The sequence below is a fragment of the Muntiacus reevesi genome, chromosome 4 (genome assembly GCF_963930625.1).
Source record: "Muntiacus reevesi chromosome 4, mMunRee1.1, whole genome shotgun sequence".
NCBI classification, from domain to species: domain Eukaryota; kingdom Metazoa; phylum Chordata; class Mammalia; order Artiodactyla; family Cervidae; genus Muntiacus; species Muntiacus reevesi.
This window is the reverse complement of record NC_089252.1, coordinates 53,477,063-53,497,919: the sequence shown is the minus strand read 5'-3', so window position 1 is coordinate 53,497,919 and position 20,857 is coordinate 53,477,063. Positions and strand designations below refer to the sequence as shown.

At 38.2% G+C, this 20,857-nt stretch overlaps 1 protein-coding gene across 2 annotated transcripts in view; it reads right to left on the bottom strand.

Annotated features, from left to right (window-relative positions):
* WDR7 (WD repeat domain 7) overlaps positions 1-20,857 on the bottom strand; it is a 331,772-nt gene that overhangs the window by 176,266 nt on the left and 134,649 nt on the right. For both annotated transcript variants that reach the window (XM_065932803.1, XM_065932802.1), the window contains one exon: positions 6,035-6,148. In XM_065932803.1, coding sequence (XP_065788875.1) covers positions 6,035-6,148 — 114 coding nt within the window. The remainder of the gene's footprint in view (positions 1-6,034; positions 6,149-20,857) is intronic.

Genomic DNA, 20,857 nt, shown 5'->3' with positions numbered 1-20,857 from the left:
GCAAAAGATGCACTATGCATAACATCACACAACAGGATTCTACACTCTGGTTCTTCAGTGGCATGTGTTAAACATGGAAAACTCTGGAAAAACTCCGTATTTCTGTTTCCCATGAGTACCTCCCCACTTTCCCATCTCTCCCCTTCCCCGATACAAGCCACCCTGCTTCTCCAGTGGTGGGGCCCCAAGCCCCCTCCCCCCCCCCCCACCCCAGAGTGGTCTCCTGGATAATGGCTACTCTGGACCTCTAGCTCCATAAAAACCAGAAGAGCTTTTGGTTTTCGGGGACAGACTCGGAGCTTCGTAACGAGGTGGCACACTCCCAGGTCAGGCGAGGGGCGCAGACGAGACACAAGTGCGGATCCAGAGACAGCTCAGACCACTGTTTAAAAGCACGGCATTACCAGTTCAGACATGGGCACTCCTTGTGGAAATGGAGAAGCGGCAATCACTGGGAGGAGTACAGGAGGCGTATTTTACAAGAAATAGTACCAACTACCAGTGGACAATGCTGCAAAGTGGGAGAGCCAGGATTATTCCGCGAGCTCTGGTTTGGGGTGTTAGCTGGCTAAGGGCACCCTCAGTGACGTCTTTTATGAGAACTCAGTACAAAAAGGAAACGAGTTTTAGAAATAAATATGATCTCATTCTGGACTTGATACAGACTCAATAATCTTTAACAAGTAAGTGGCAGCTAAAACCAAAGCAAAGGGAAAGTCAATCACCCAGAGTGGAAACTATGAAAAGAGAAAGTGAATGAAGAAAAGCCATACTTTGGACTATATTTTATCTTCCTGTCAACTCTCAAATACCATATTCAGAAATAATCTACTTAACATCCTATCAACGTGTACTAAAACTGAGTTATAAACACTAAGCAGCAAAAAGTATTTTACTTTGCATTTTCACTTTCCGGATTTTAAAAAAAGTATATGAAGGTAAATTACTTGAAATGACATATTTCAGAAAACTACAAAATCCACATTTATTTTTCTTAAAAAAGGAAACCACATGGTAAATAAATGACAGCACTTATGATGTATAATTATCCAAAATATTCATAACCGTAAACTCAAATTTTGGAGTAGCCAACATTTTGAAGTCAATCAGAAGAGTAGTGATAACAGTTTAGAACAAGTGATTTAAAAATCACATTGTTCTGAGACTATCAGTTATAAATTAAAGAATGAGAATGGGAAAGGGTGCAATGCAGAAAGTCTTATTCTAGTTTACTAATTATATGGCTTCTATCTCTCAAAAGTATTTCTGATTTCTGAATATATAATGCCCTAAATCTTGCTCTTTGGAACTTTAACAAGATGAATTTCCTATCTTTCAGTCAAAACAAATGTATAAACATTTTATGAACAGGGCCTCAGCAAATGGTAAAATTAACAAATCAATATTTAGTCTCAGACAAGACGTGCTTTTCAGCTCTATCTTAATATACTAGAAATGTTGACTTTGCTCTGTGAATCTATGTTAAGATGTCAGTTTTATGTTGGTGACTTCAAAAAGCTAGACGGAACCATACAAATTTCATAATACACAAGTACATAATAACTGTTTATATTATGAACACTAATTATATTTGCAGTCTTAACATCATACTAGTTGTAAAAAAAAAGAATAAATTGTAAAAGAACGTTTAAAGAATATGTCCTGATTTTTTTCCCTTAAGGTAGATAATCTCTTGCTCTAACTTTAGAATAACAAATTTGCCTTCTAGGTAATAAGACAGGATAGTTGGCAAACATCAGGCTCATGCTTGCAATCATAAGCCATAAAGGTGGACTGTGACATCATCTCCCATTTCAAAAGAAAAGATGCCAAAGTTCAGCGCGTCTGAGACTGGGAGGCAGGTTGGGGTGGTGCTCAAGTTCACATGTGGGCCCTGGAATGAGGCAGGACACATTCTCAGTCCCTCGAACATGAACTCCCCTGAGCATGTTTCCTCACCTATCTGGACAAATAACCAGAATACACTTCAAAGAAATGCTGGTAGAATCAAGAATAAAGCGGTTGGTACAAAGTTAACAACTTGATACTACTTTCAAGTTCTCTTACCTTTCTCTATTTTTTCTTTATTCCATAGCATTTCTCATCTTTTTTATATAAATTAAATTTTACAAAAAATACAACAAATAGAGTCAACACGCCCATCCGAATTTATGTATCATCGCTGCGTCTGTTGTGGGCGGCTGAATCTGCCCACTATGCTGCTGATCTAGCATCCAGGTGTCTCTTTCTGACAATGTCAGTGGCTCCTGACCCTTTATTGCCGTTATGTGGTCACTTTGTGTCCTTGTGGTATTGAACAAAGGGTAGGACGCTGCAGTGTGATCCCCAGGAGAATACAGTCAATTTCTTAAAGGGATCCATGCAGGTTTGTGAATGAAACCCATCCAAAATTCTTTTTAACCTGGTATTAAGGGAGGATGTTTTAAAATACAACATTTAGGGGATATATCTCTTCATCCTCACTCAGAATGCTATCCTTTACCTCAATGAAAACCACATAAAAATAAACAACAAACACATCCAAAAGGTCTACATTAAAAAAATAGATTATGATTTGTCTAAAAACTTATATATACTTGTATATACTTATATATACATCAGTTTTTAATGAGATTTGCTCCATTAATATAATTGTTACCTATTAATATTACAGTGAAAATAAGAACATGCTATTTACAAATATTGATTATATATATATAAAAAATTTGAATATCAAAAATAAAAGTATACATACAAAACCAAATGCACAGGTATAGAATATGTCTATGACTCTAAAATTATAAACAATCCAGAAACAATCTTAATGCTATTCTTTGTACTATTGTTAAAATAGATTTTAAATATACAGAGTACTGTAAAACCTGAAAGAATTCCTTTGGTGGGGGCAGGGAGTACATTCCCCAGGCACACTTTGTAGTAATATTTTTTTAAAAATGAGAAATAGGTTTTAATATTTTTTCTACATAAAACAATATCAATCTAATATTGTTAATATCAGATATTATTAATCTAATATGGCTTTCATATGTAATTTAAGACACTTCGTTAAAGCAAAGAGTCTGATAAACCTTAGGCTGGAACGCTAAGTAAAACTGAGGGTATGTGTTGACCAAGGCACTACTGGCATTACTTTGTAGAGCCGATCAATAGATATTAGCTTTAAAAAGAGAGATTTAGAAAGAAGCTGCAGCATATTTTTGAAATGACAGGGTGAAGGTTTAAATTGTCTCAATCAAGGCTCAATTTTTTCTTCCCAGTTTTTCCAGCTGTTCTCTTCCAGTTAAGACTCTTCATTTCAAATAAATTTAATTAGTTCCAATTGATCATAGCCAACACTTACACAGCTTTATCCATGCTTCTTTACTTTTATACAGCGAACACTAACAAAGACTGCCAAGCTCAGATCAAGGGTCGCAAGACAATATTCATACCTCATTCGCTCTCACCCAGAAGAAAAATTTCAGCTATGAAATTCTGCCTATAGCAAAAGCACTAAATTATACTGCATATTTGAATTGTTATCTTCGTCAGCTGTTGAATTCAGTTAATTGGAGAATTCAGCCCCAGATTACCACAAAAACAAAATTAATACAGCTATGCATATTAGCCTATCTACAGCAGTCAAATAAGAATTCATTCAAAATATAGGCAAATATATCTGTCATGATATAATTTCTATTTTATGAGGTGACATTACGAGAGCAATTCCTTTTAAATAATAAGGGGGAAAAAATAATCAGGGGAAAAATCAGGTTTTTCAGGGTGAATAGCTGAATTGGTCAGTTTTCCCTTTTGTAGTACCTCTTGCACTCTACAATGCTGGTTATCCTAAAATAAGATTATTCTGCTTGAAACAGGTTTCTCTCAAATGCACCTACCATATTTTTCATAATGCAATTTATATAGGATTCTAGTCAATAAAAAGAAATATGGTTTTCTTCTAAACCCTCACAAAAATCTATACCACATCTTAATCAAGTCACACAATCTAAAGGTAACTTGAACGATCCACAGGCTGCAGTGTGCTGGTTGCTCTGACAACATGTTAAGGAAGCCTTTTTCAGTTATTTAAATTCTTTGGATCCTGAGCATTCTTGCCTCTAGTACTCATGGCAGGAAATGAGTAAATCAACTGATAAAGCCATGCATCACATGCATTTAATTGAACTTCTTACAAATTAAAACATAGTTTATGTAGCATTAATTGACTCTCCAAACTAGATTTTCATTTTTAAACTTCCTGATTTTTTTTAACAGTGAAATAAACACAGAGTCACGTGCCCTCATTCTGACTCGTGACTTTGGCAGAGCATAATTCATAATTTCAATGTACTGATTTAATAATACTTACTTGAGTGCTCAAAAATTCAGCTTTTCTTCCGGAATGGAAAGTGAGATATTCTACTATTGCAAAGGCAACTTCTATTATTTAAACCATGACTTTTTGCAGACAAGAAAACCTTTAAAATTTGAAGCAATAACAAAACATATCTATAACATTATTTTTTTAAAAGCAGGGGAAACGGAATACAGCAAGAACTCATTTTTTAAAATCTACAAACTGCCTGGATGGGAGGGGAGTCTGGGGAGAATGGATGCGTACTCAGGAAAGGCCGGGCACCTTCTCTGTTCACCCGAGGCTATCACAAGATCGTTAATCAGTACACTTCAACACAAAATACAAAGTTCAAAAAAATAGAAAGAAAAAATAAAAAATTAGCAAATGAAATGATATCTGCTAGTAGCTACTGAAACAAACCCTGTAACTTACAGTATAAATGACTTTTAGCAAATTTGTAAGTTTGAGAAATAATTTACACGTATATTTAAGATGGACGACAAATTTTTTAAATCAATGAACCAATACATTAAAAAGCAAGAGCCACCACCACCATCATCACATTTTTTGCTAAAAACGAGATATTCCTTGAAAGTCAACTACACAGTGGCACAGTCCATAGGTTTTTAAATACAGGCTCTGAACATTTTCTAGAGAGAACAGTAGGCTCCCTCAACTTCTTCCCAGTGAAAGAAATTTAAAAGCATTCAGGTGACAAGAGTAAAGAACCTGCCACACACAGCTTTAAGAGGAAAAAGTGAGGGGGAAAAACCCAACTTCCCTTTAGGTTTTCTTACCCCCGTTCCTTTAACGACTGCTGAAAATTTTACTGACACTTTGCAAGCATGCTCCTGTTCAAATTATTGATTGAGCTAATATTTCTTGCTTCACAATAGTTATAGATGTATTTGGTCAGATTTTATTTTTTAACCATCCACACCAAAAACAAAAGCGTATCATTCTTAATACCAATACAAATAGTATACTAGGTTGTTTTTATCCTTTGTGCACTGAAAGAAATTGAGCTGAATGCATTTGCATATTCAGTAATCGACACTGCTCTAAGTCTATAAAAAGATAGGTTGAACATAATGCAGTGTGTGCCTTTCCTAAATTTTACCACGTCTGATTACGTGATAAATAATACAGAGAAAAATGCTCAATACCTAAACAATGTACGTAACTTTTAAAAAAGCATTCATTTCTATCGTACAGGTAGAAAAAGTATCTGTAAGTTTCCTGAGGTAGCCTACGTTGCATGTATCATGATTACAACTTCAATATTTTCAGTCTACCCTAGGGCGTGCTGCAGTCCACGGGGTCTCAAAGAGCCGGACACGAGCTGGTGAGTGAACAACACAAGAGGCGTACTCCTCTACATGTTCCAAGACTCTAGCAATGATCCTAGCCTCTAAATTAGAAGGTCCCTGGGAGATCGAACACACAGCTAGTGGGTTCATTCTTACGGCAACAATGAGCAAACCTGGGCAAAATAAACAGTTCTGCTTCTTTCCACTTCAAGATCAGAAAGAGCACTAAAGGGTCTCAAAAAACTAAGCATTCCATCAATGCAAGTTTCCATCCATGTACTTAGTCCTGCTATAAATGACCTAGAAGCATTTTCCGATATCAGACAAAGTTCACCCAGATGACACTAAAGATGTCTCCTCTTACCAGTTGTGATGTCATCATCCACAAGGTCGTGCTCCTCCTCTTGGACTTTGGCTTCTGGGCCGGAGGCATCAGGAGCAGTGGTGATAGTCTGCAGGGCTTCTGCTGAGACTCCCGCTAAAACAAAGGAGAAGAACAAGAGCTAGTTTGTAAAAACTAAGAGAGAAGTGGACCAAAACTCTTAAAGTGATTTAATTTACTTACTGGGTGAAAATGCAGTATGTTAAAAAAAAATACAATATATTCACCCAAATTAGGAAGAGGCAGAAAGTAATGAACCAAATATTCATGTGTGCTCTTTACAGCTTTATATGTACATACACACATGGGTGCAAACCATATTACTTTTAACCAAGATCTGGGAACAAAAAACTGAAGTTGTATAGTTTCACTTGCTTCCTTTCAACATGTTTACTAGTCATTTTAGTAGATTTAGACACAGTTATGCCTGGGCTTCCCTGGTGGCTCAGAGGGTAAAGCGTCTACCCACAATGCAGGAGACCTGGGTTCAATCCCTGGGTCGGGAAGATCCCCTTGAGAAGGACATGGCAACCCACTCCAGTATTCTTGCCTGGAGAATCCCATGGCCTGTGCAGCCTGGTGGGCTATATCTATAGTCCATGGGGTCACAGAGAGTCGGACACAACTGAGCGACTTCACTCATGCCTTAAAAAAAATGAGAAAACCTAGAAAGTGAAAGACTATTTTAAAAGTTTGCTTCTCTTTAATATTAGTTTGCTTGTAATTTGGGGATGGGAAGAGTGATGATGACAAAAGAGGGGTTTGGGTTCTGGGTCTTTGAGAGAGACCTTAAATGCATCGCCCCAAGGGTGTAACAGGCGGCGCTAATGGTAAAGAACCTGCCTGTCCATGCAGGATGCAGGATACAAAAGATATGCAGGTTCGACCCCTGTATTGGGAAGATCCCCTAGAGGAGGGAATGGCAACCCACTCCAGTACTCTTGCCTGGAGCATTCCACGGACAGGGGCGGCCGGCAGGCTTCAGTCTCTGTGGTCGCACAGAGCTGGACACGACTGGAGCGACTGAGCGCCCATGGAAGAATCAGATACACGGCACAACAATTACTGAGCTGAAAGAAGCTAGCTGAGAGCAGAGAACCAGAGGAGGGCACCAAACTTCCCTTCTCCAAAACACCTGAGAACTGGGAAGAACTGCCTACAAATGTCTTCTCCTTACTCACCTATTTTCCCATTCGAGATAAAACACAGATGTCCCCCACTATCTGGAAGCGGTGCATTGCTATGACAACAAAAGAGGGATACATGTTCACAGAATCACATGATATTGAGTACAATCACTGTGAAGTCCTCCATGTATCTGTGGTTCCTCCTTATCTGTGGATATTCAACCGACAATGTGGGTTGCTCATGTAATACCGTAGTACTCACTAGTGAAAAATAAGCACATATAAGTGGATCCGCTCAGTTCAAACCAAGGTTGTTCAAGGGTCAACATATAAATGAAAATAAAACTACGGATCAGTAACTCTCATGAATCTAGACTCAAAAATCCTTAACAAAATGTAATCAAGTAGAATTTAATAACATATAAAAAGAGTTATATACCATGAGCAAGTGAGATTTATTCAGTTGGTAAGCAAGTCTGGTTCTATATTCAAAAACTCAATGCTATCCAACATTTTAAGATGAAAGAAGAAACAATCATATGATCATGTCAATAATTAGATAAAATTTGACATCATGATTTTAAAAGCTCTCAGAAAAACAGAAATAGAGGAAGAGAGGGCAACTCGTTCAACTTAATGAAGAGCATGTATTAAAAATCTAACATTATATTTAATGGTGAAAGACTGAAAGCTTTCCTCCTATGATCAAGAATGAAGCAACGATGTCCACATTGTTGCTCTTATTTGACACAGCATTAGAAATTCTAGACAGTGCAACACAGTAAGAAAATAAAACATGTATGGTTTGGAATGAAGTGATCCCATTCAAGATAAAAACAACTGTCTATGTGGAAATTTAAAGGAGTCCACAAAACAAACAAACTGGGTACAGCAAGGCTGCAGAATACCAGGAAAAGAGCTTCCCTGGGGGCTCGGTAGTAAAGAGTCCACCCGCCAATGCAGGAAACAGAGATCTGATCCCTGATCTGGGAAGATCCCACATGCCACGGAGCACCTAAGCCCATGCCACAGCCACTGAGGCCTGCACGCCACATAGTCCGTGCTCCACAACAAGAGAAGCCACCACAATGTGATATCCAGGCAATAAATAAATACAATTAAAAAAAATATTTTAAAGATCATATTCTATACTCTAGCAATGAACATGTGGACACCTAATTTTTAAAAATTCTATTAATAATGACTCAAAAAGACTGAAATACTTAGATGTCAATTGAAAAAATATATACAGGAATAGCATGCTGATATCTACAAAACACTGATGAAACATGAAAGAGGCCTAAATAAATGAATGGAGAGACAGACCATGTTCATAAGTTGAAAGAGTCTATATAGGAAAGATGTGAAATTCTCCATGTATAGGTTTAGTGTTAACTTCTATCAAAATCCCAGCATGATTTATTGGTATATATAGACAAAATACTTCTAAAATTATTTAGAAAAACAAAGGAACTAGAATAGTTTTTAAAAATTGGAAAAAAATAAGGTAGGAAAAAAATCTGCCCTATTTCAAGACTTACCAAGTTGTTAAAACAGCATGGTTTTAGGTTCATGGAATAGAATAGAAAACCAGAAGACACACACAGATATGCCCAATGATATTTGACAGAGGTGCAAAGCAAATCAATGAAATGGACTGCTATAACTGGATAACCAGAGACAAAAATATGAACCCCAACCTAACGCTCACATCTTTTATAAAAATTAACTCACAATGAATCATGGACTTACATGTAGAATACAGGACCATAAAAATCTTAGGGAGAAAAAAAAAAAAAGAGAGAAAACCCTTGATACCGGAGGCCAGACTTGACACCACAAGCACAATTCATAAAAGGAAAACCGGTAAAGTGAACTTTATTGAAATTAAAAATGTCTGGAATTTCCCTAGTGGTCCAGTGGTTAAGAATCTGTCTGCCAATGTGGGGGACACGGGTTCGATCCCTGGTCTGGGAAGATCCTACATGCTGAAGAGCAACTACGCCCACGCACTACAACTCCTGAAGCCCCCACACCTAGAACCCATGCTCCACAACAACAGAAGCCACTGCAGGGAGAAGCGTGTGCCCCACCACTGGAGAACAGCCCCTGCTCACCACAACCAGAGAAAGCAAATCTAGAGAGGCAAAAAGTACATTTGTGGTTGCTTAGGACTGGGAGAGAGCTTCTGCGGTGGTTCAGCGGTACAGAATCCCCCGGCCAATGCAAGGGATGTAAGAGACGCAAGTTCAATCCCTGGGTTGGGAAGATGCCCGAGAGAAGGAAATGGCAACCCACTCCAGTATTCCTGCCTGAGAAATCCCACGGGCAGAGGAGCCTGGCGGGCTACAGTCCATGGGGTCGCAAAGAGTCAGACATGACTGAGCAGCTAAACAACACCTACAAAGGGCTGGGAGGATGGGGGCAAATGAGGAGTTAAACTAATGAGTCTTTGGTTTCTTTTTGTGTGATGAAGATGTTCTGAAATTGATTACAGTGATGGTTGCACAATTCTATGAATACGTTAAAAAGAAAAACACTGGATGGTACAGTTGTGTGAATTCGATGGCATGTGAATTATATCTCAAAGACGTGTTTTAAAAAGTGTGCTTTTCATTTGGAAGATTTAAATGGAAGAGTAAACTTGCTCATCATGCCATGGAAACTCAAAGAAAAGAAAATATTCTTAAAATGTTACTGTGGGTATTTTCTGTAAATAAAGACTGGATTTAAAAAAAAATAAAAATAAAAAGTGTGCTTTTCTACTATCCCAGATCAATGAAGAACGCCACCGCCCTTTCTGTGGACTCTTTTGGTATGGTCTCTGCCATGAGGAAAACAGGGAGAAAAGAACCACACAGAATTTATGCAATAAGAGGACAAACTCCACCATGGATGGTTTTCTCGTGTCAGGAAGGCTAATGCTCCACTTTTTTAATTTAAAAAATTAAACTATATTCCTCATTTTGACCATGCTTGTAACTCATCCTGGTATTTCTTACAGTCAAATTTTCTGGGTTATTTTGTTACCAATCAATTAAAAAAAAAAAAGATTGATTTGGATAATTCAAAATAATACATATTTCATTTTTTTAAGGATCAGCTAAATATCTAAACTTCAGTTAAATGGGGGTAATGGAATGATAACAAAATACCTGAGAGTCCAAACTGTTGTTGGAAGATATAAAAGATAAGAGACATTGATAATGCAAAGACCAAATTACTAAAATCAGTTCTCAAATACAAACAGCACAGATGATTTAAAACAATTTTAATGAGTTTGTTTTAAGGAAATGATAGAATTTTCTCCTTTTGAACTTCTGGACCATAAAGTTATGGTAAAAGATGAGCAAAACCCATTACTGAACCTTTTTAAGCATGGTAGTCATTACCTACAAAAAAAGGGAGGGGGGAATAATAATATTTTAAAAAATTCCCCAAACATAGGTATTTGTAATCTCCACAGTATTTAGTGACACTTTTTTACATTACTATCTTATGATAATTGGAGACATTCTTCATAAGGCAAAATTATAGGGCAGAAATCAAATCAGTGATTGCCAGAGGCTAGGGCTATGGTAGGAGGACTGACTATAAAATGGTCTAAGCAAATACTTACAATAATGAAAATAAGGAATATCTTAATTGTGAGAGTGGAAATATGACTACCCACATTTGCCTAAAATTCACAGAACTGTACACTAAAAAGAGTGAACTTTACCATATATAAATTATACCTCAATAAACCTAACTTTAAAAAAAAGGTACAATAGAAGGTACTATATCACTGTCACTAAACAGAATTGAGGTTATATCAGAATACAATGCTATTTTCAATGAAACACAAAGACCAGGAAAAAAAATTGTATTCTTCTTCCTGGTATTAAAAAGCTAAACTTTTTGAAACATAAAACTCATTTCATCACTATCCACTATCAGTAAGATGATGAAAATATTCCTAAGAAATACTAGGATAACTACATCGAAGCTTCAGCTTCTTGCATATTTATATTATGCAACATTATAAGTACTGTCAATTAATTATATGGCGGTACTTTGCCATTTTTTTATGTACTTGCTGTAGGGGATCTTATTTGTCAAACTATGCCTTAAAATCTAAGACATTCACTTTCTGAATCTCTTCAAAATATTTGGCAGTAAAGAACATCTCATAAAGATTCAATAAATACATTGAGAATAGAACTCAATACTTTCAATTTCATGACACAAATTATGCTATTTAAATATACTATAAAACAATAGTAAGCGTGCTTTGGTGAAAAAGATATAATAAAGAGATACAATAAAAAAAAAAGACAAAACATTAATGGGAAAATGTGAGGCATTTAAAAAACCAAATCCAGATTCACAAAATTAAAAAAAATGAATGTACATTATGCTGGACAATAGGTATCTATAAACAGGTTCTACACTGTGAATCAGGAGGATAACAAGGAAAATATGGGATGGAGCAGAAAAGTGGTATAAGTTTGGACACAGCAGAGGAAGGCAGGGAGCTGGGCTGTGGCAGCAGCAGAAACAAAAAACAGAACACAGGGAAGACTGTGAGATCGTCACACCATCTAGACAAAAGTACTCGGACCACTACTCGTGGGAGATGTATACAGACAACTTTCTCGTTTGTATGCAATATTTGTAATCACTTTAGAAAAACATTTTCAATGTAAATGTGGAAACACAGTTTTCAAAATCAATGAAATCAAACTGCACTCGCCTCTACTCACCTGCAAAATCAGGGACAGTATTATCTTTCAAAAGCTTATAAACATTTCTTCCTATTGCTTAATATCTGAGTAATGACTAATGAGGTGAACTCTGAAGACTTCAGTGTCATGTGATTAAATGAACAAAGATTAAATAGTAAATTTTAATAGAATAAAATTTAAAGCACAGCGCTGTGACCAATATTGCAATATAAAACCATTTAAGTTCATTATAATATTATTTTTCTATTGAAGATTAGATGAAAGTGAGACACAATATTCTTGGACTCAGAAAGAAAAATATATACCACAATATTTACAAATATTAACATTGTATTTCTCTTTCCCATTGTAATACAGATTTCCACTGAGATTGAAAAATGGATCTAAAAGAATAGCAGGTATTTTTTTTTTTGTTTCATCAGCCTTTCCCAACTGTGGTTTCCCAGTGCTCCAATTAAAGTACACGAGGCAAGAATCTGATACGTAGCTTTACTTTGAATAAAGTAAAATTTCACAGTCAGGAAGGGAGGAGGTGCATATCTCGAGTTTATTTTCAGGCAGCAGGCTTGAATTTATTGGAAGCAGCCCTCCGCAGTGAGTGACCACACGGCTCTGCATTCCCCACGATCCTTATGACAGACAGACTGCCTGCCTCGCATTAATTCACTTCACACCACGGCTATCGATCCACAGCCGGCTCCCTGGTCTCTCCACACACATGGCCTGTCTGGCTGCCTCCATCCGCATCGGCACAGACACACAAAGGCCGGAGGAAGATAACCTTTCGCTTCCCATTAAAGACACAGCATCCACTTTTCCTTCCCCAGTAGCACCAAAAATATAAAATACGGTAGTACAGACGTCTCAGACAAAAGACTTCCTATAAGAAACAGTAGAGCTATTCACCTCTAATTCTAAACAGAGATCATTTCAATTTATCAAAACAAGTTAGTTTATTAAAGGCCACAAAGCAATTAGAGAAAAGTACAGTTAAAAATAAACAAAATGGCTTCAAGTCTGAATAAGAATGCAATAATCATTTGGTAACATAGGTTTTGATAATTATTTTTAATGAAATGACATACATTTTTTCCCAAGTTACCTTCTTTTTAGAAAACTGTTCTGACATGAAATGTAATTATAAACAATTCTGACAGCAACAGAGACATTTATTGAAATATACACAAGGAATAGAAAACACAATTAGGAAGGATACTGTATCACCAGAATATTAACCTAAGTGGATAAAGCTTTATTATTCCTCTTTCTCAACAAAAACCTAAAAATGATCCCTGGTAAAAATTACACCAAATATTTTTAATTCATTGCATGCACTTTTTCAAAGATTTCTGTTTGATTTACAGGCTATGAGCTGACTCAACGCCAATTTTGGTTTCAGAGCACACAATAAAATGAACATTTATTTTTCAGCCTGTAACATGTTGAGAAACAAAGGCAAATCTCTCTCAACACAAAACTGTACTAAAACATAAAGTTAAAATAATGACCTCTAACCCAAATTATTCACCTCAGAACTGGGCAAAATATATCCTCCTGGATCAGAAAGTACCTTTGAAACCATTTATGACTTTTGCTGTTTTTTTGCTGTTGCTGTTGCTAGGATTACCCAGGCAGAAGTTATTCCATCAGTAACAAAAAAGGTGCAATAAATATAGTACACTAAGCATGTTGTTCTTTATACTTATAACAAATTGCTTTAGAAATTAAGCAAAGGCAAACTGATAAAGGCTGTTAAAGATCTCTGTGACACAGGGAGTGAAGATGCGGGCAGATCTGAGAAGTCTCAGAAGAAAGAGGCTGGCACTGCCCGTCTGAGCAAGAAGCAAAGCCAGGAGGGTGAAGATGGGTAACCGTGCCAAGCTCTGTCATTAACTACGGTCACAGAGCACCCAGGCCGCTGCTTACCGAACCCCTGCCAGGAACTAGCCGGATCAGGTGCTGGGGACACAGAGGTGAGAGACACGCCCTTCGCTTCCAAGAAGCTCCCGTGTGAGGTGAGGCCATGGAGGCTCGTGAACGAGATATAAGCACGAGACGTAATGTGATTTGTGTTTTAGAAAGATCTCTCCCAGGGCTGCTCTGGTGGCTCAACGGTAAAGAATGCATCTACCCGTGTTGGAGACACGGGTTCGACCCCGGATCCGGGAAGATCCCATACGCCACAGAACAACTAAGCCCGAGTACCAGGACTACTGAGCCTGCCCTAGAGCCCGAGAGCCGCCACTGCTGAGTCCCCCTGCCCTAGAGCCTGTGCTGCACAATGAGAAGCCACCGCAGCTAGAGATCAGCTCCTGCCTGCCACAACGAGGGAGAGCCCGCACAGCAAGGAAGACCCGGCATCGCCAAAACGAATGAACGAAGGAATGAACTCAATGCTCTCTCCTGGAACCAGGTGAAGAATGACCTGGAAGGACTCAGAAGCAGATACAGCAGTAAGGCCAGGGCAAACCTCCCTAAGGTGGCAAACCTTACCACGTGGAGCCCGGCGCGCTCCCTAGAACTGCCGGGAGGAAAGCGGAGGCCTCCGAGCTCCCAGCCTCGGCCTTTCATCTGCGAGGCTGTGGGCACGAGCACACTGTGGTCAAGTGCTGCTTCGAAGAAAGGGTACCACTTTGTCCAAATGCTTGAAAACCACTGATCTCTTACCTTTAGAAAATAAAGACAGCATAAACGGGGAAACAATCAAGAGCTATTTTTATGGCGGGAGGAGGACTGCACACAGGGAAGGACAAGGAGCGAGGGTCTTCTGCCTTTTCTGGAATGATGGTTACTCTGGCTGGTGGTGGTGCGGGTGCTCAGTCACTAAGGCGTGTCCGACTCTGCGACCCCACGGACTGCAGCACGCTACGCTAGGCAAAGGGGCTAAAGATGAAAAGGAGAAGATGCAAGGCCTTCAGGGAAACTTAGAGCTGTGTGGAAAACACAAATTTGCAAGTGAAAATACAGTGAGCATTTTCTGAAAGAAAAAATCAGTTAAAGTCTGCTTGGGATGGGGTGAAGAAGAGAGCCTATGTCAAAGAGAGCCTCACAGAAAGGAAACAGATGAGCTGCATCTTAGAGCATGCGTGAGAATTTATATGGAATGACAAGAAGTGGAAAAAAAAAATATTCCAGGTCAATAGGACAATATGCTAAGTGACCCTGATGTATCTACAGAAGTGGGTAGCAGAACAGGTGTGCAGAGAGGCAAGTGAGTGAGTAACAGTCACTCGGTCATGTCTGACTCTCTGCGACCCCACGGACTGAGGCCCGCCAGGCTCCTCTGTCCATGGGGATTCTCCGGGCAGGAACACTGGAGCGGGTTGCCATTTCCTTCTCCAAATGAGGAGGCAAAAGAGAGGTTAAAAGAACAGTTCTGATCAGAGTCCTAAAGACAATGAGAAGCAGGGGGCTAACAGAACACACAAAACAGGAGAGGAACATGCTTTTGTTCTTTATGGCTCCAGCATGGCGCTTGGGGAGAACAGGGCCACAGAGGGTAAATACAGTCACAAGACCGCCGGGATTGGTGGCCATGCAACAGCAGTCAGCGAGAACTTTAAGACGTGAGGTTTTGGTAAGTAAGGGTAACCCTTCAACTTCTCTTTCTCATCATCAGCAGAGATGGTCAGTTTGTGAAGGGCAGAAGGAGCTGTCTGAAGACAGTTATGACGGCAGAGACTTTGACCTATACTTGCAGACAGTCCCAAAATGGCAGCCAATGAAAAGCGACAGCTCCTGGTAATCCAGCCAAGCTGCTGTGTATCCTGGCATGTAACTCAGTGAAAACAAGACACGAGAGAGGGGTACATTATCTGTTCAATTCAATGCTGGATGCAAGTGGCATAGCCTTAGCACAGCACCTGAGATAGAACACGTGCTCAGTAAGCAGCATCATCAGCACCACTATCACTGCTTTCACTGTTACTAATTTTGGCTTGCTTTATTAAATTATTCCCTTCTCGAGAAGTGCGTTATTACCTTCAGTATCCAACACTCAACTCTTTTCTACTTGATGAATTCATTTGTCTTTTTTATAACATTTATTAAGCACTGCCTTCCTCTTATAGAACGATATCTGCAGACACCTTAGGATCTCTGTTTATATACAGAAGCCACTTGAAGCCAGAAACAGAATAAATATTTACGTTTCAAAGAACCAACTTATCTTATGATTAGTTCTACTACTGTCAATCATACACACACACACAGAGGAAAGCTTTTGACTTCTTAATCTCTTAACGCACAATGAATAACTGATTTGAAATACATGGGGCTCTTGTTTTAAGATTATTCTAGTAGATGACACATTTAATTGGCAGTAATACATTATAAGATCACACTAAAGGCATTTGTGATATTCTAATAATTGCTCACAGTAATTAACTTAGATAAATATTATGATGTGCTCTGACTTCATTATTTGAGAATGGTAAGTTCTATATAGATAACAAGAAAAACATTTGGATGGATGAAAGCCATAAGAAGTGTTAAGTATAGATGATAAATAAACAAGAGTTTGTGAGACGAGAGGCAAAACTCATGAGGTGTATAAGTATGGATAGTAACTTAATGACCTAGAAGACATGCTATAGGTTGAAAAGAATGAAGCAAGCAAGAATGCTACTTACAAACAGAAACAAATGGAAAGACCAAGTCATCACATAAATGGGAAGCTGTGACACTTCTCAAAGAAAATATCTGCACGACCTGAGGTTTGCCAATGAGTGTCGAGAGGACTAAAAGCATGAGTCATGAAATAAATGACAGATAATTGGGTTTTATCAAAATTTAAAACTTCTGTAAATGATGTTCAGAAAATGAAAGACAAATTTAAAGATTGGAGAAAAATATTTGAAAAGATTACACATCTGTTAAAGGATGTGTGTATATATAAGGAACCCTTAAGACCCAACAATAAGAAAACAATCAATCTAAAAGGAAAAAAAAATGGGCAAAAGACTCAAACATGCATCTCACTAAAGAGGATTTATGGATTGCAAGCAATCATGTGAAAACATGTTCAATGTCGCTAGTCATTGACATGACATGCTTAGTTGCTCAGCCATGTCCGATTCTTTGGGACTGTAGCCCACCAGGCTCCTCTGTCCATGGAATTCTCCAGGCAAGAATACTGGAGTGGGTAGCCATTTCTTCTCCAAGGGATCTTCCCAATCCAGGGATCGAACCCAGGTCTCCTGCACTGCAGGTGGATCCTTTACCATCTGAGTCACCAAGAAAACCCACTCACTAGTCATGAGGGAAGTACAAATTAAAATCACCATGAGATATCACTACATACGTCTTAGAATGCCTAAAATTAAAAAAAATTAATTTTTTTAAAAAAAGCCTAACTATATTGTGCAGGCAATGATACAGAGCAGCAGTAAATATTAACACAATTTACTGCTAGCAAGAATGCAAAATGCTGCAGCTACTTTGAAAAATAGCTTGGCAGGGTTTTCTTTTATGTGACATTCACATTTATCAAATGATCTAGCAATTCCAATCCTAGATGTTTACCCAAGTGAACTGAAATCTTATGTCTATACGAAATCCTAAATGTGAATAGTTATGCAGCTTATTCATAATCACTCAAACCTGGAAACAACCCATATCTGTAAACAGGTGAGAAGATAAAAGAACTTTGGCACAGCCATATAATGGAACACTACTTAGCAATAAAAAGTGAAATATTGAGTCATGCAGTAGTTTGGATGAACCTTAAATATACTGAGTGAAACACACCAAACCCAATATGCTACATGTTGTATAATTCCTATTTATACAGAATTTCGGTAAAGGCAAAAACTGCAAGGATAGAAAGAAAACTGGTGGTTGCCAAGGATTGCTGGGGGTGGGATTGATTACCAAGGAACTAAAAAGAAAATTTTCAAGGTGGTTGAAATATTCTTAAGGTACTGTGATAGCAGATATCTGAACCTATTCATCAGTTAAAACTCAAAAACCTACATACCCAAAGAGTAAATTCTGTTGCTTGTAAATTTAAAAAATGATCATTACAAATGTACCAGAATGCCAGGCGACCCAGAATAAACTGCAGACTGTCACACTGTAAGTGTGACACTGTGAGTGTAGGCATAACAACACTGAAGGTGTAAAGAAAAACAGGGAGCTAACACCACGCAACTGTGCAGAGCAGGCCACAGCCCTGCTCGCTGTAAAGCTAAAGAGAAAGAACCGTGCGCAAACACTGTGCTCTGGTTGGTAAACTGGTTTTTCCACAGAGGGATGGGTCAGCAACTTTTAAACTACTTTTTCATGTCTCCTAGGGTTGGAAAAAACAAGCAGATCTATCACAGATAAGAAGAATCAGATTTCTCACACTCAGAGAAAGAAATTACAAATATGCAAAGAGGAAGACTAGGCTGAATCCTGTCGTAGTGGATTAAAAAGGATATGTCAGTATCAACCCATATCCATTTTAATAATATATAGAGAAATAGGCAGATACAGAAACAATAATCATAGATATGTGGGTATACAAGAGTGAGTATACACATGTACTTCCTACTTCTATCCAAAACGAGGAACGAGAAGCAGTGAAATCCCAGTAGCAACAAACAGAACTGGTACCCAGATCTTAGTTACTCATCCCTCCATTAAAGGCAGCCAGGCTGCCTGGAGAAATGACCGATTCTAAGACTTGGGTAGGGAAACAAAGAGATGAGTGAGGAGCATGTTCTATAATAGAAAATAAGATGGTGCTTAAATAAACCAGTGGGATCATATCAAAATAACACTGGGATCAACTTAAAAGAGCTCCCTATGGTCAATACTGAGATAATTCAAGCAACAAATTGGCATTATAAAAGGTCTATTCCTCAGCTAAGTGTCTGCTAAGAGCTCAATGCTGGGTCATTTGGGGACAAAAAATAAGATCCTGGACTTTTAGCCCCAAGGAAATCAAAGTGCAGAACTTACTACTTGTATTTAATTTTATTGAACACATATATTTATTTATTTTTATGAACACTGTTGCTTCATTATCATGACATACTAATCATGTCTCAAAATTGCAATTACATATCCATTCAAGGACTATAAAGAAGTAAAATGCTAAAACTCAAAGAAAACTAAGTAAGCAGGTACATGAAACATGTTTCCTTTAGCCTGGAAACGTGACAAAATGGCATCAAATGCTGAAGACATAAACATCCATGCACCGTAATGAGCATAATGCCTCTACAGAAGTACATCGTTATTCTACTACATTACACTGATTAAATCTCACAATTCATTTCGAAGACTATTCATATCTAGCCAGTGATTTAGAGGAGGACAGAAAGTTGAATTAACTGAGACAGCAACAATCATTGCCTCTGGCAGAGCTTTTAAAGAAATAACTTGCAAACAAAGTTATAAAAAGAATGAAAAATGAGTCAGATGAATGCGAAGATAGCAAAGATACTACGATGTGCGGAGACTATAAACTTCCATTTTTTAATGAATCCCACCAAAAACAAAAATTTAAATATGTTTTTGAATTAAGCTGCCACTCTTAGATTAGAAGTCTCATTTTTCCCCCTTATTCTGGCAGCAAGTGTTGCTAGCGGTGGAGAAGAACCAGGAAAGGAATTACAGAATTGCTGAAAATAAACTATAATAAAGAAAGATGAGAAGATTAACAAAAGTACATCAACTACTCTTGCAGAGAGTGCCAACAATAAAGAACTGTGCTTTAAGGAGGCTGAATGAATGATCCCAATCCACACGGCGTCACAAGAATCTGGGATATCTAAGTCTGCAACCCTTGCTCCCCCACCACTAACTTGCCCTGCAGTGTCCCACCGCACATCTTTAGTATATGTTCAATTCTTCCAACATAAATAGGTATATAGCCACATTACCAGGATAGCTCACATATTCTTTTCAAATGCTACTTACTTATGATAATAACAGTGGCAAAAGCTAAATAGAATATATAAAGATAAAAAATGTATGATATGTACCAAGTACTTTTCAAAGAAGTGTTTTATTAAATGTTATATAAAACATATATACAAAAACTGTATTATAAATAATTGTCTGTTTTAAACTCTTTTATAACTTCCAGAGCACCTAAAATAGTGCCAGAAATATTGTAATAATTTTTTGAGTATCTGCAATGAGTATTCAAAAATCACAGTTCTGATGAATAAGGAGTTCAGTTCAGTCACTCAGTCGTGTCTGACTCTCTGTGACCACATGGACTGCAATACACCAGGCCTCCCTGTCCATCACCAACTCCAGGAGCTTGCTCAAACTCAAGTCCATTGAGTCAGTGATGCCATCCGGCCATCTCATCCTCTGTCGTCCCCTTCTCCTCCTGCCCCCAATCCCTCCCAGCATCAGGGTCTTTTCCAATCAGTCAGCTCTTCGCATCAGGTGACCAAAGTATTGGAGTTTCAGCTTCAGCATCAGTCCTTCCAATGAACACCCAGGACTGATCTCCTTTAGGATGGACTGGTTGGATCTCCTTGCAGTCCAAGGGACTCTCAAGAGTCTTACACCACAATTCAAAAGCATCAATTCTTCTGCGCTCAGCTTTCTTTATAGTCCAACTTTCACATCCATACATGACTACTGGAAAAATCATAGCCTTGACTAGATGGACCTTTGTTTACAAAGTAATGTCTCCGCTTTTTAATATGCTATCTAGGTTGGTCATAACTTCTCTTCCAAAGAGCAAGCATCTTTTAATTTCATGGCTGCAGTCACCATCTGCAGTGATTTTGTAGCCCCCCAAAATAAAGTCTATCACTGTTTCCATTGTTTCCCATCTATTTGCCATCAAGTGATGGGACCGGATGCCATGATCTTAGTTTTCTGAATGTTGAGCTTTAAGCCAACTTTTTCACTCTCCTCTTTTACTTTTATCAAGAGGCTCTTTAGTTCTTCTTCACTTTCTGCCATAAGGGTGGTGTCATCGGCATATCTGAGGTTATTGT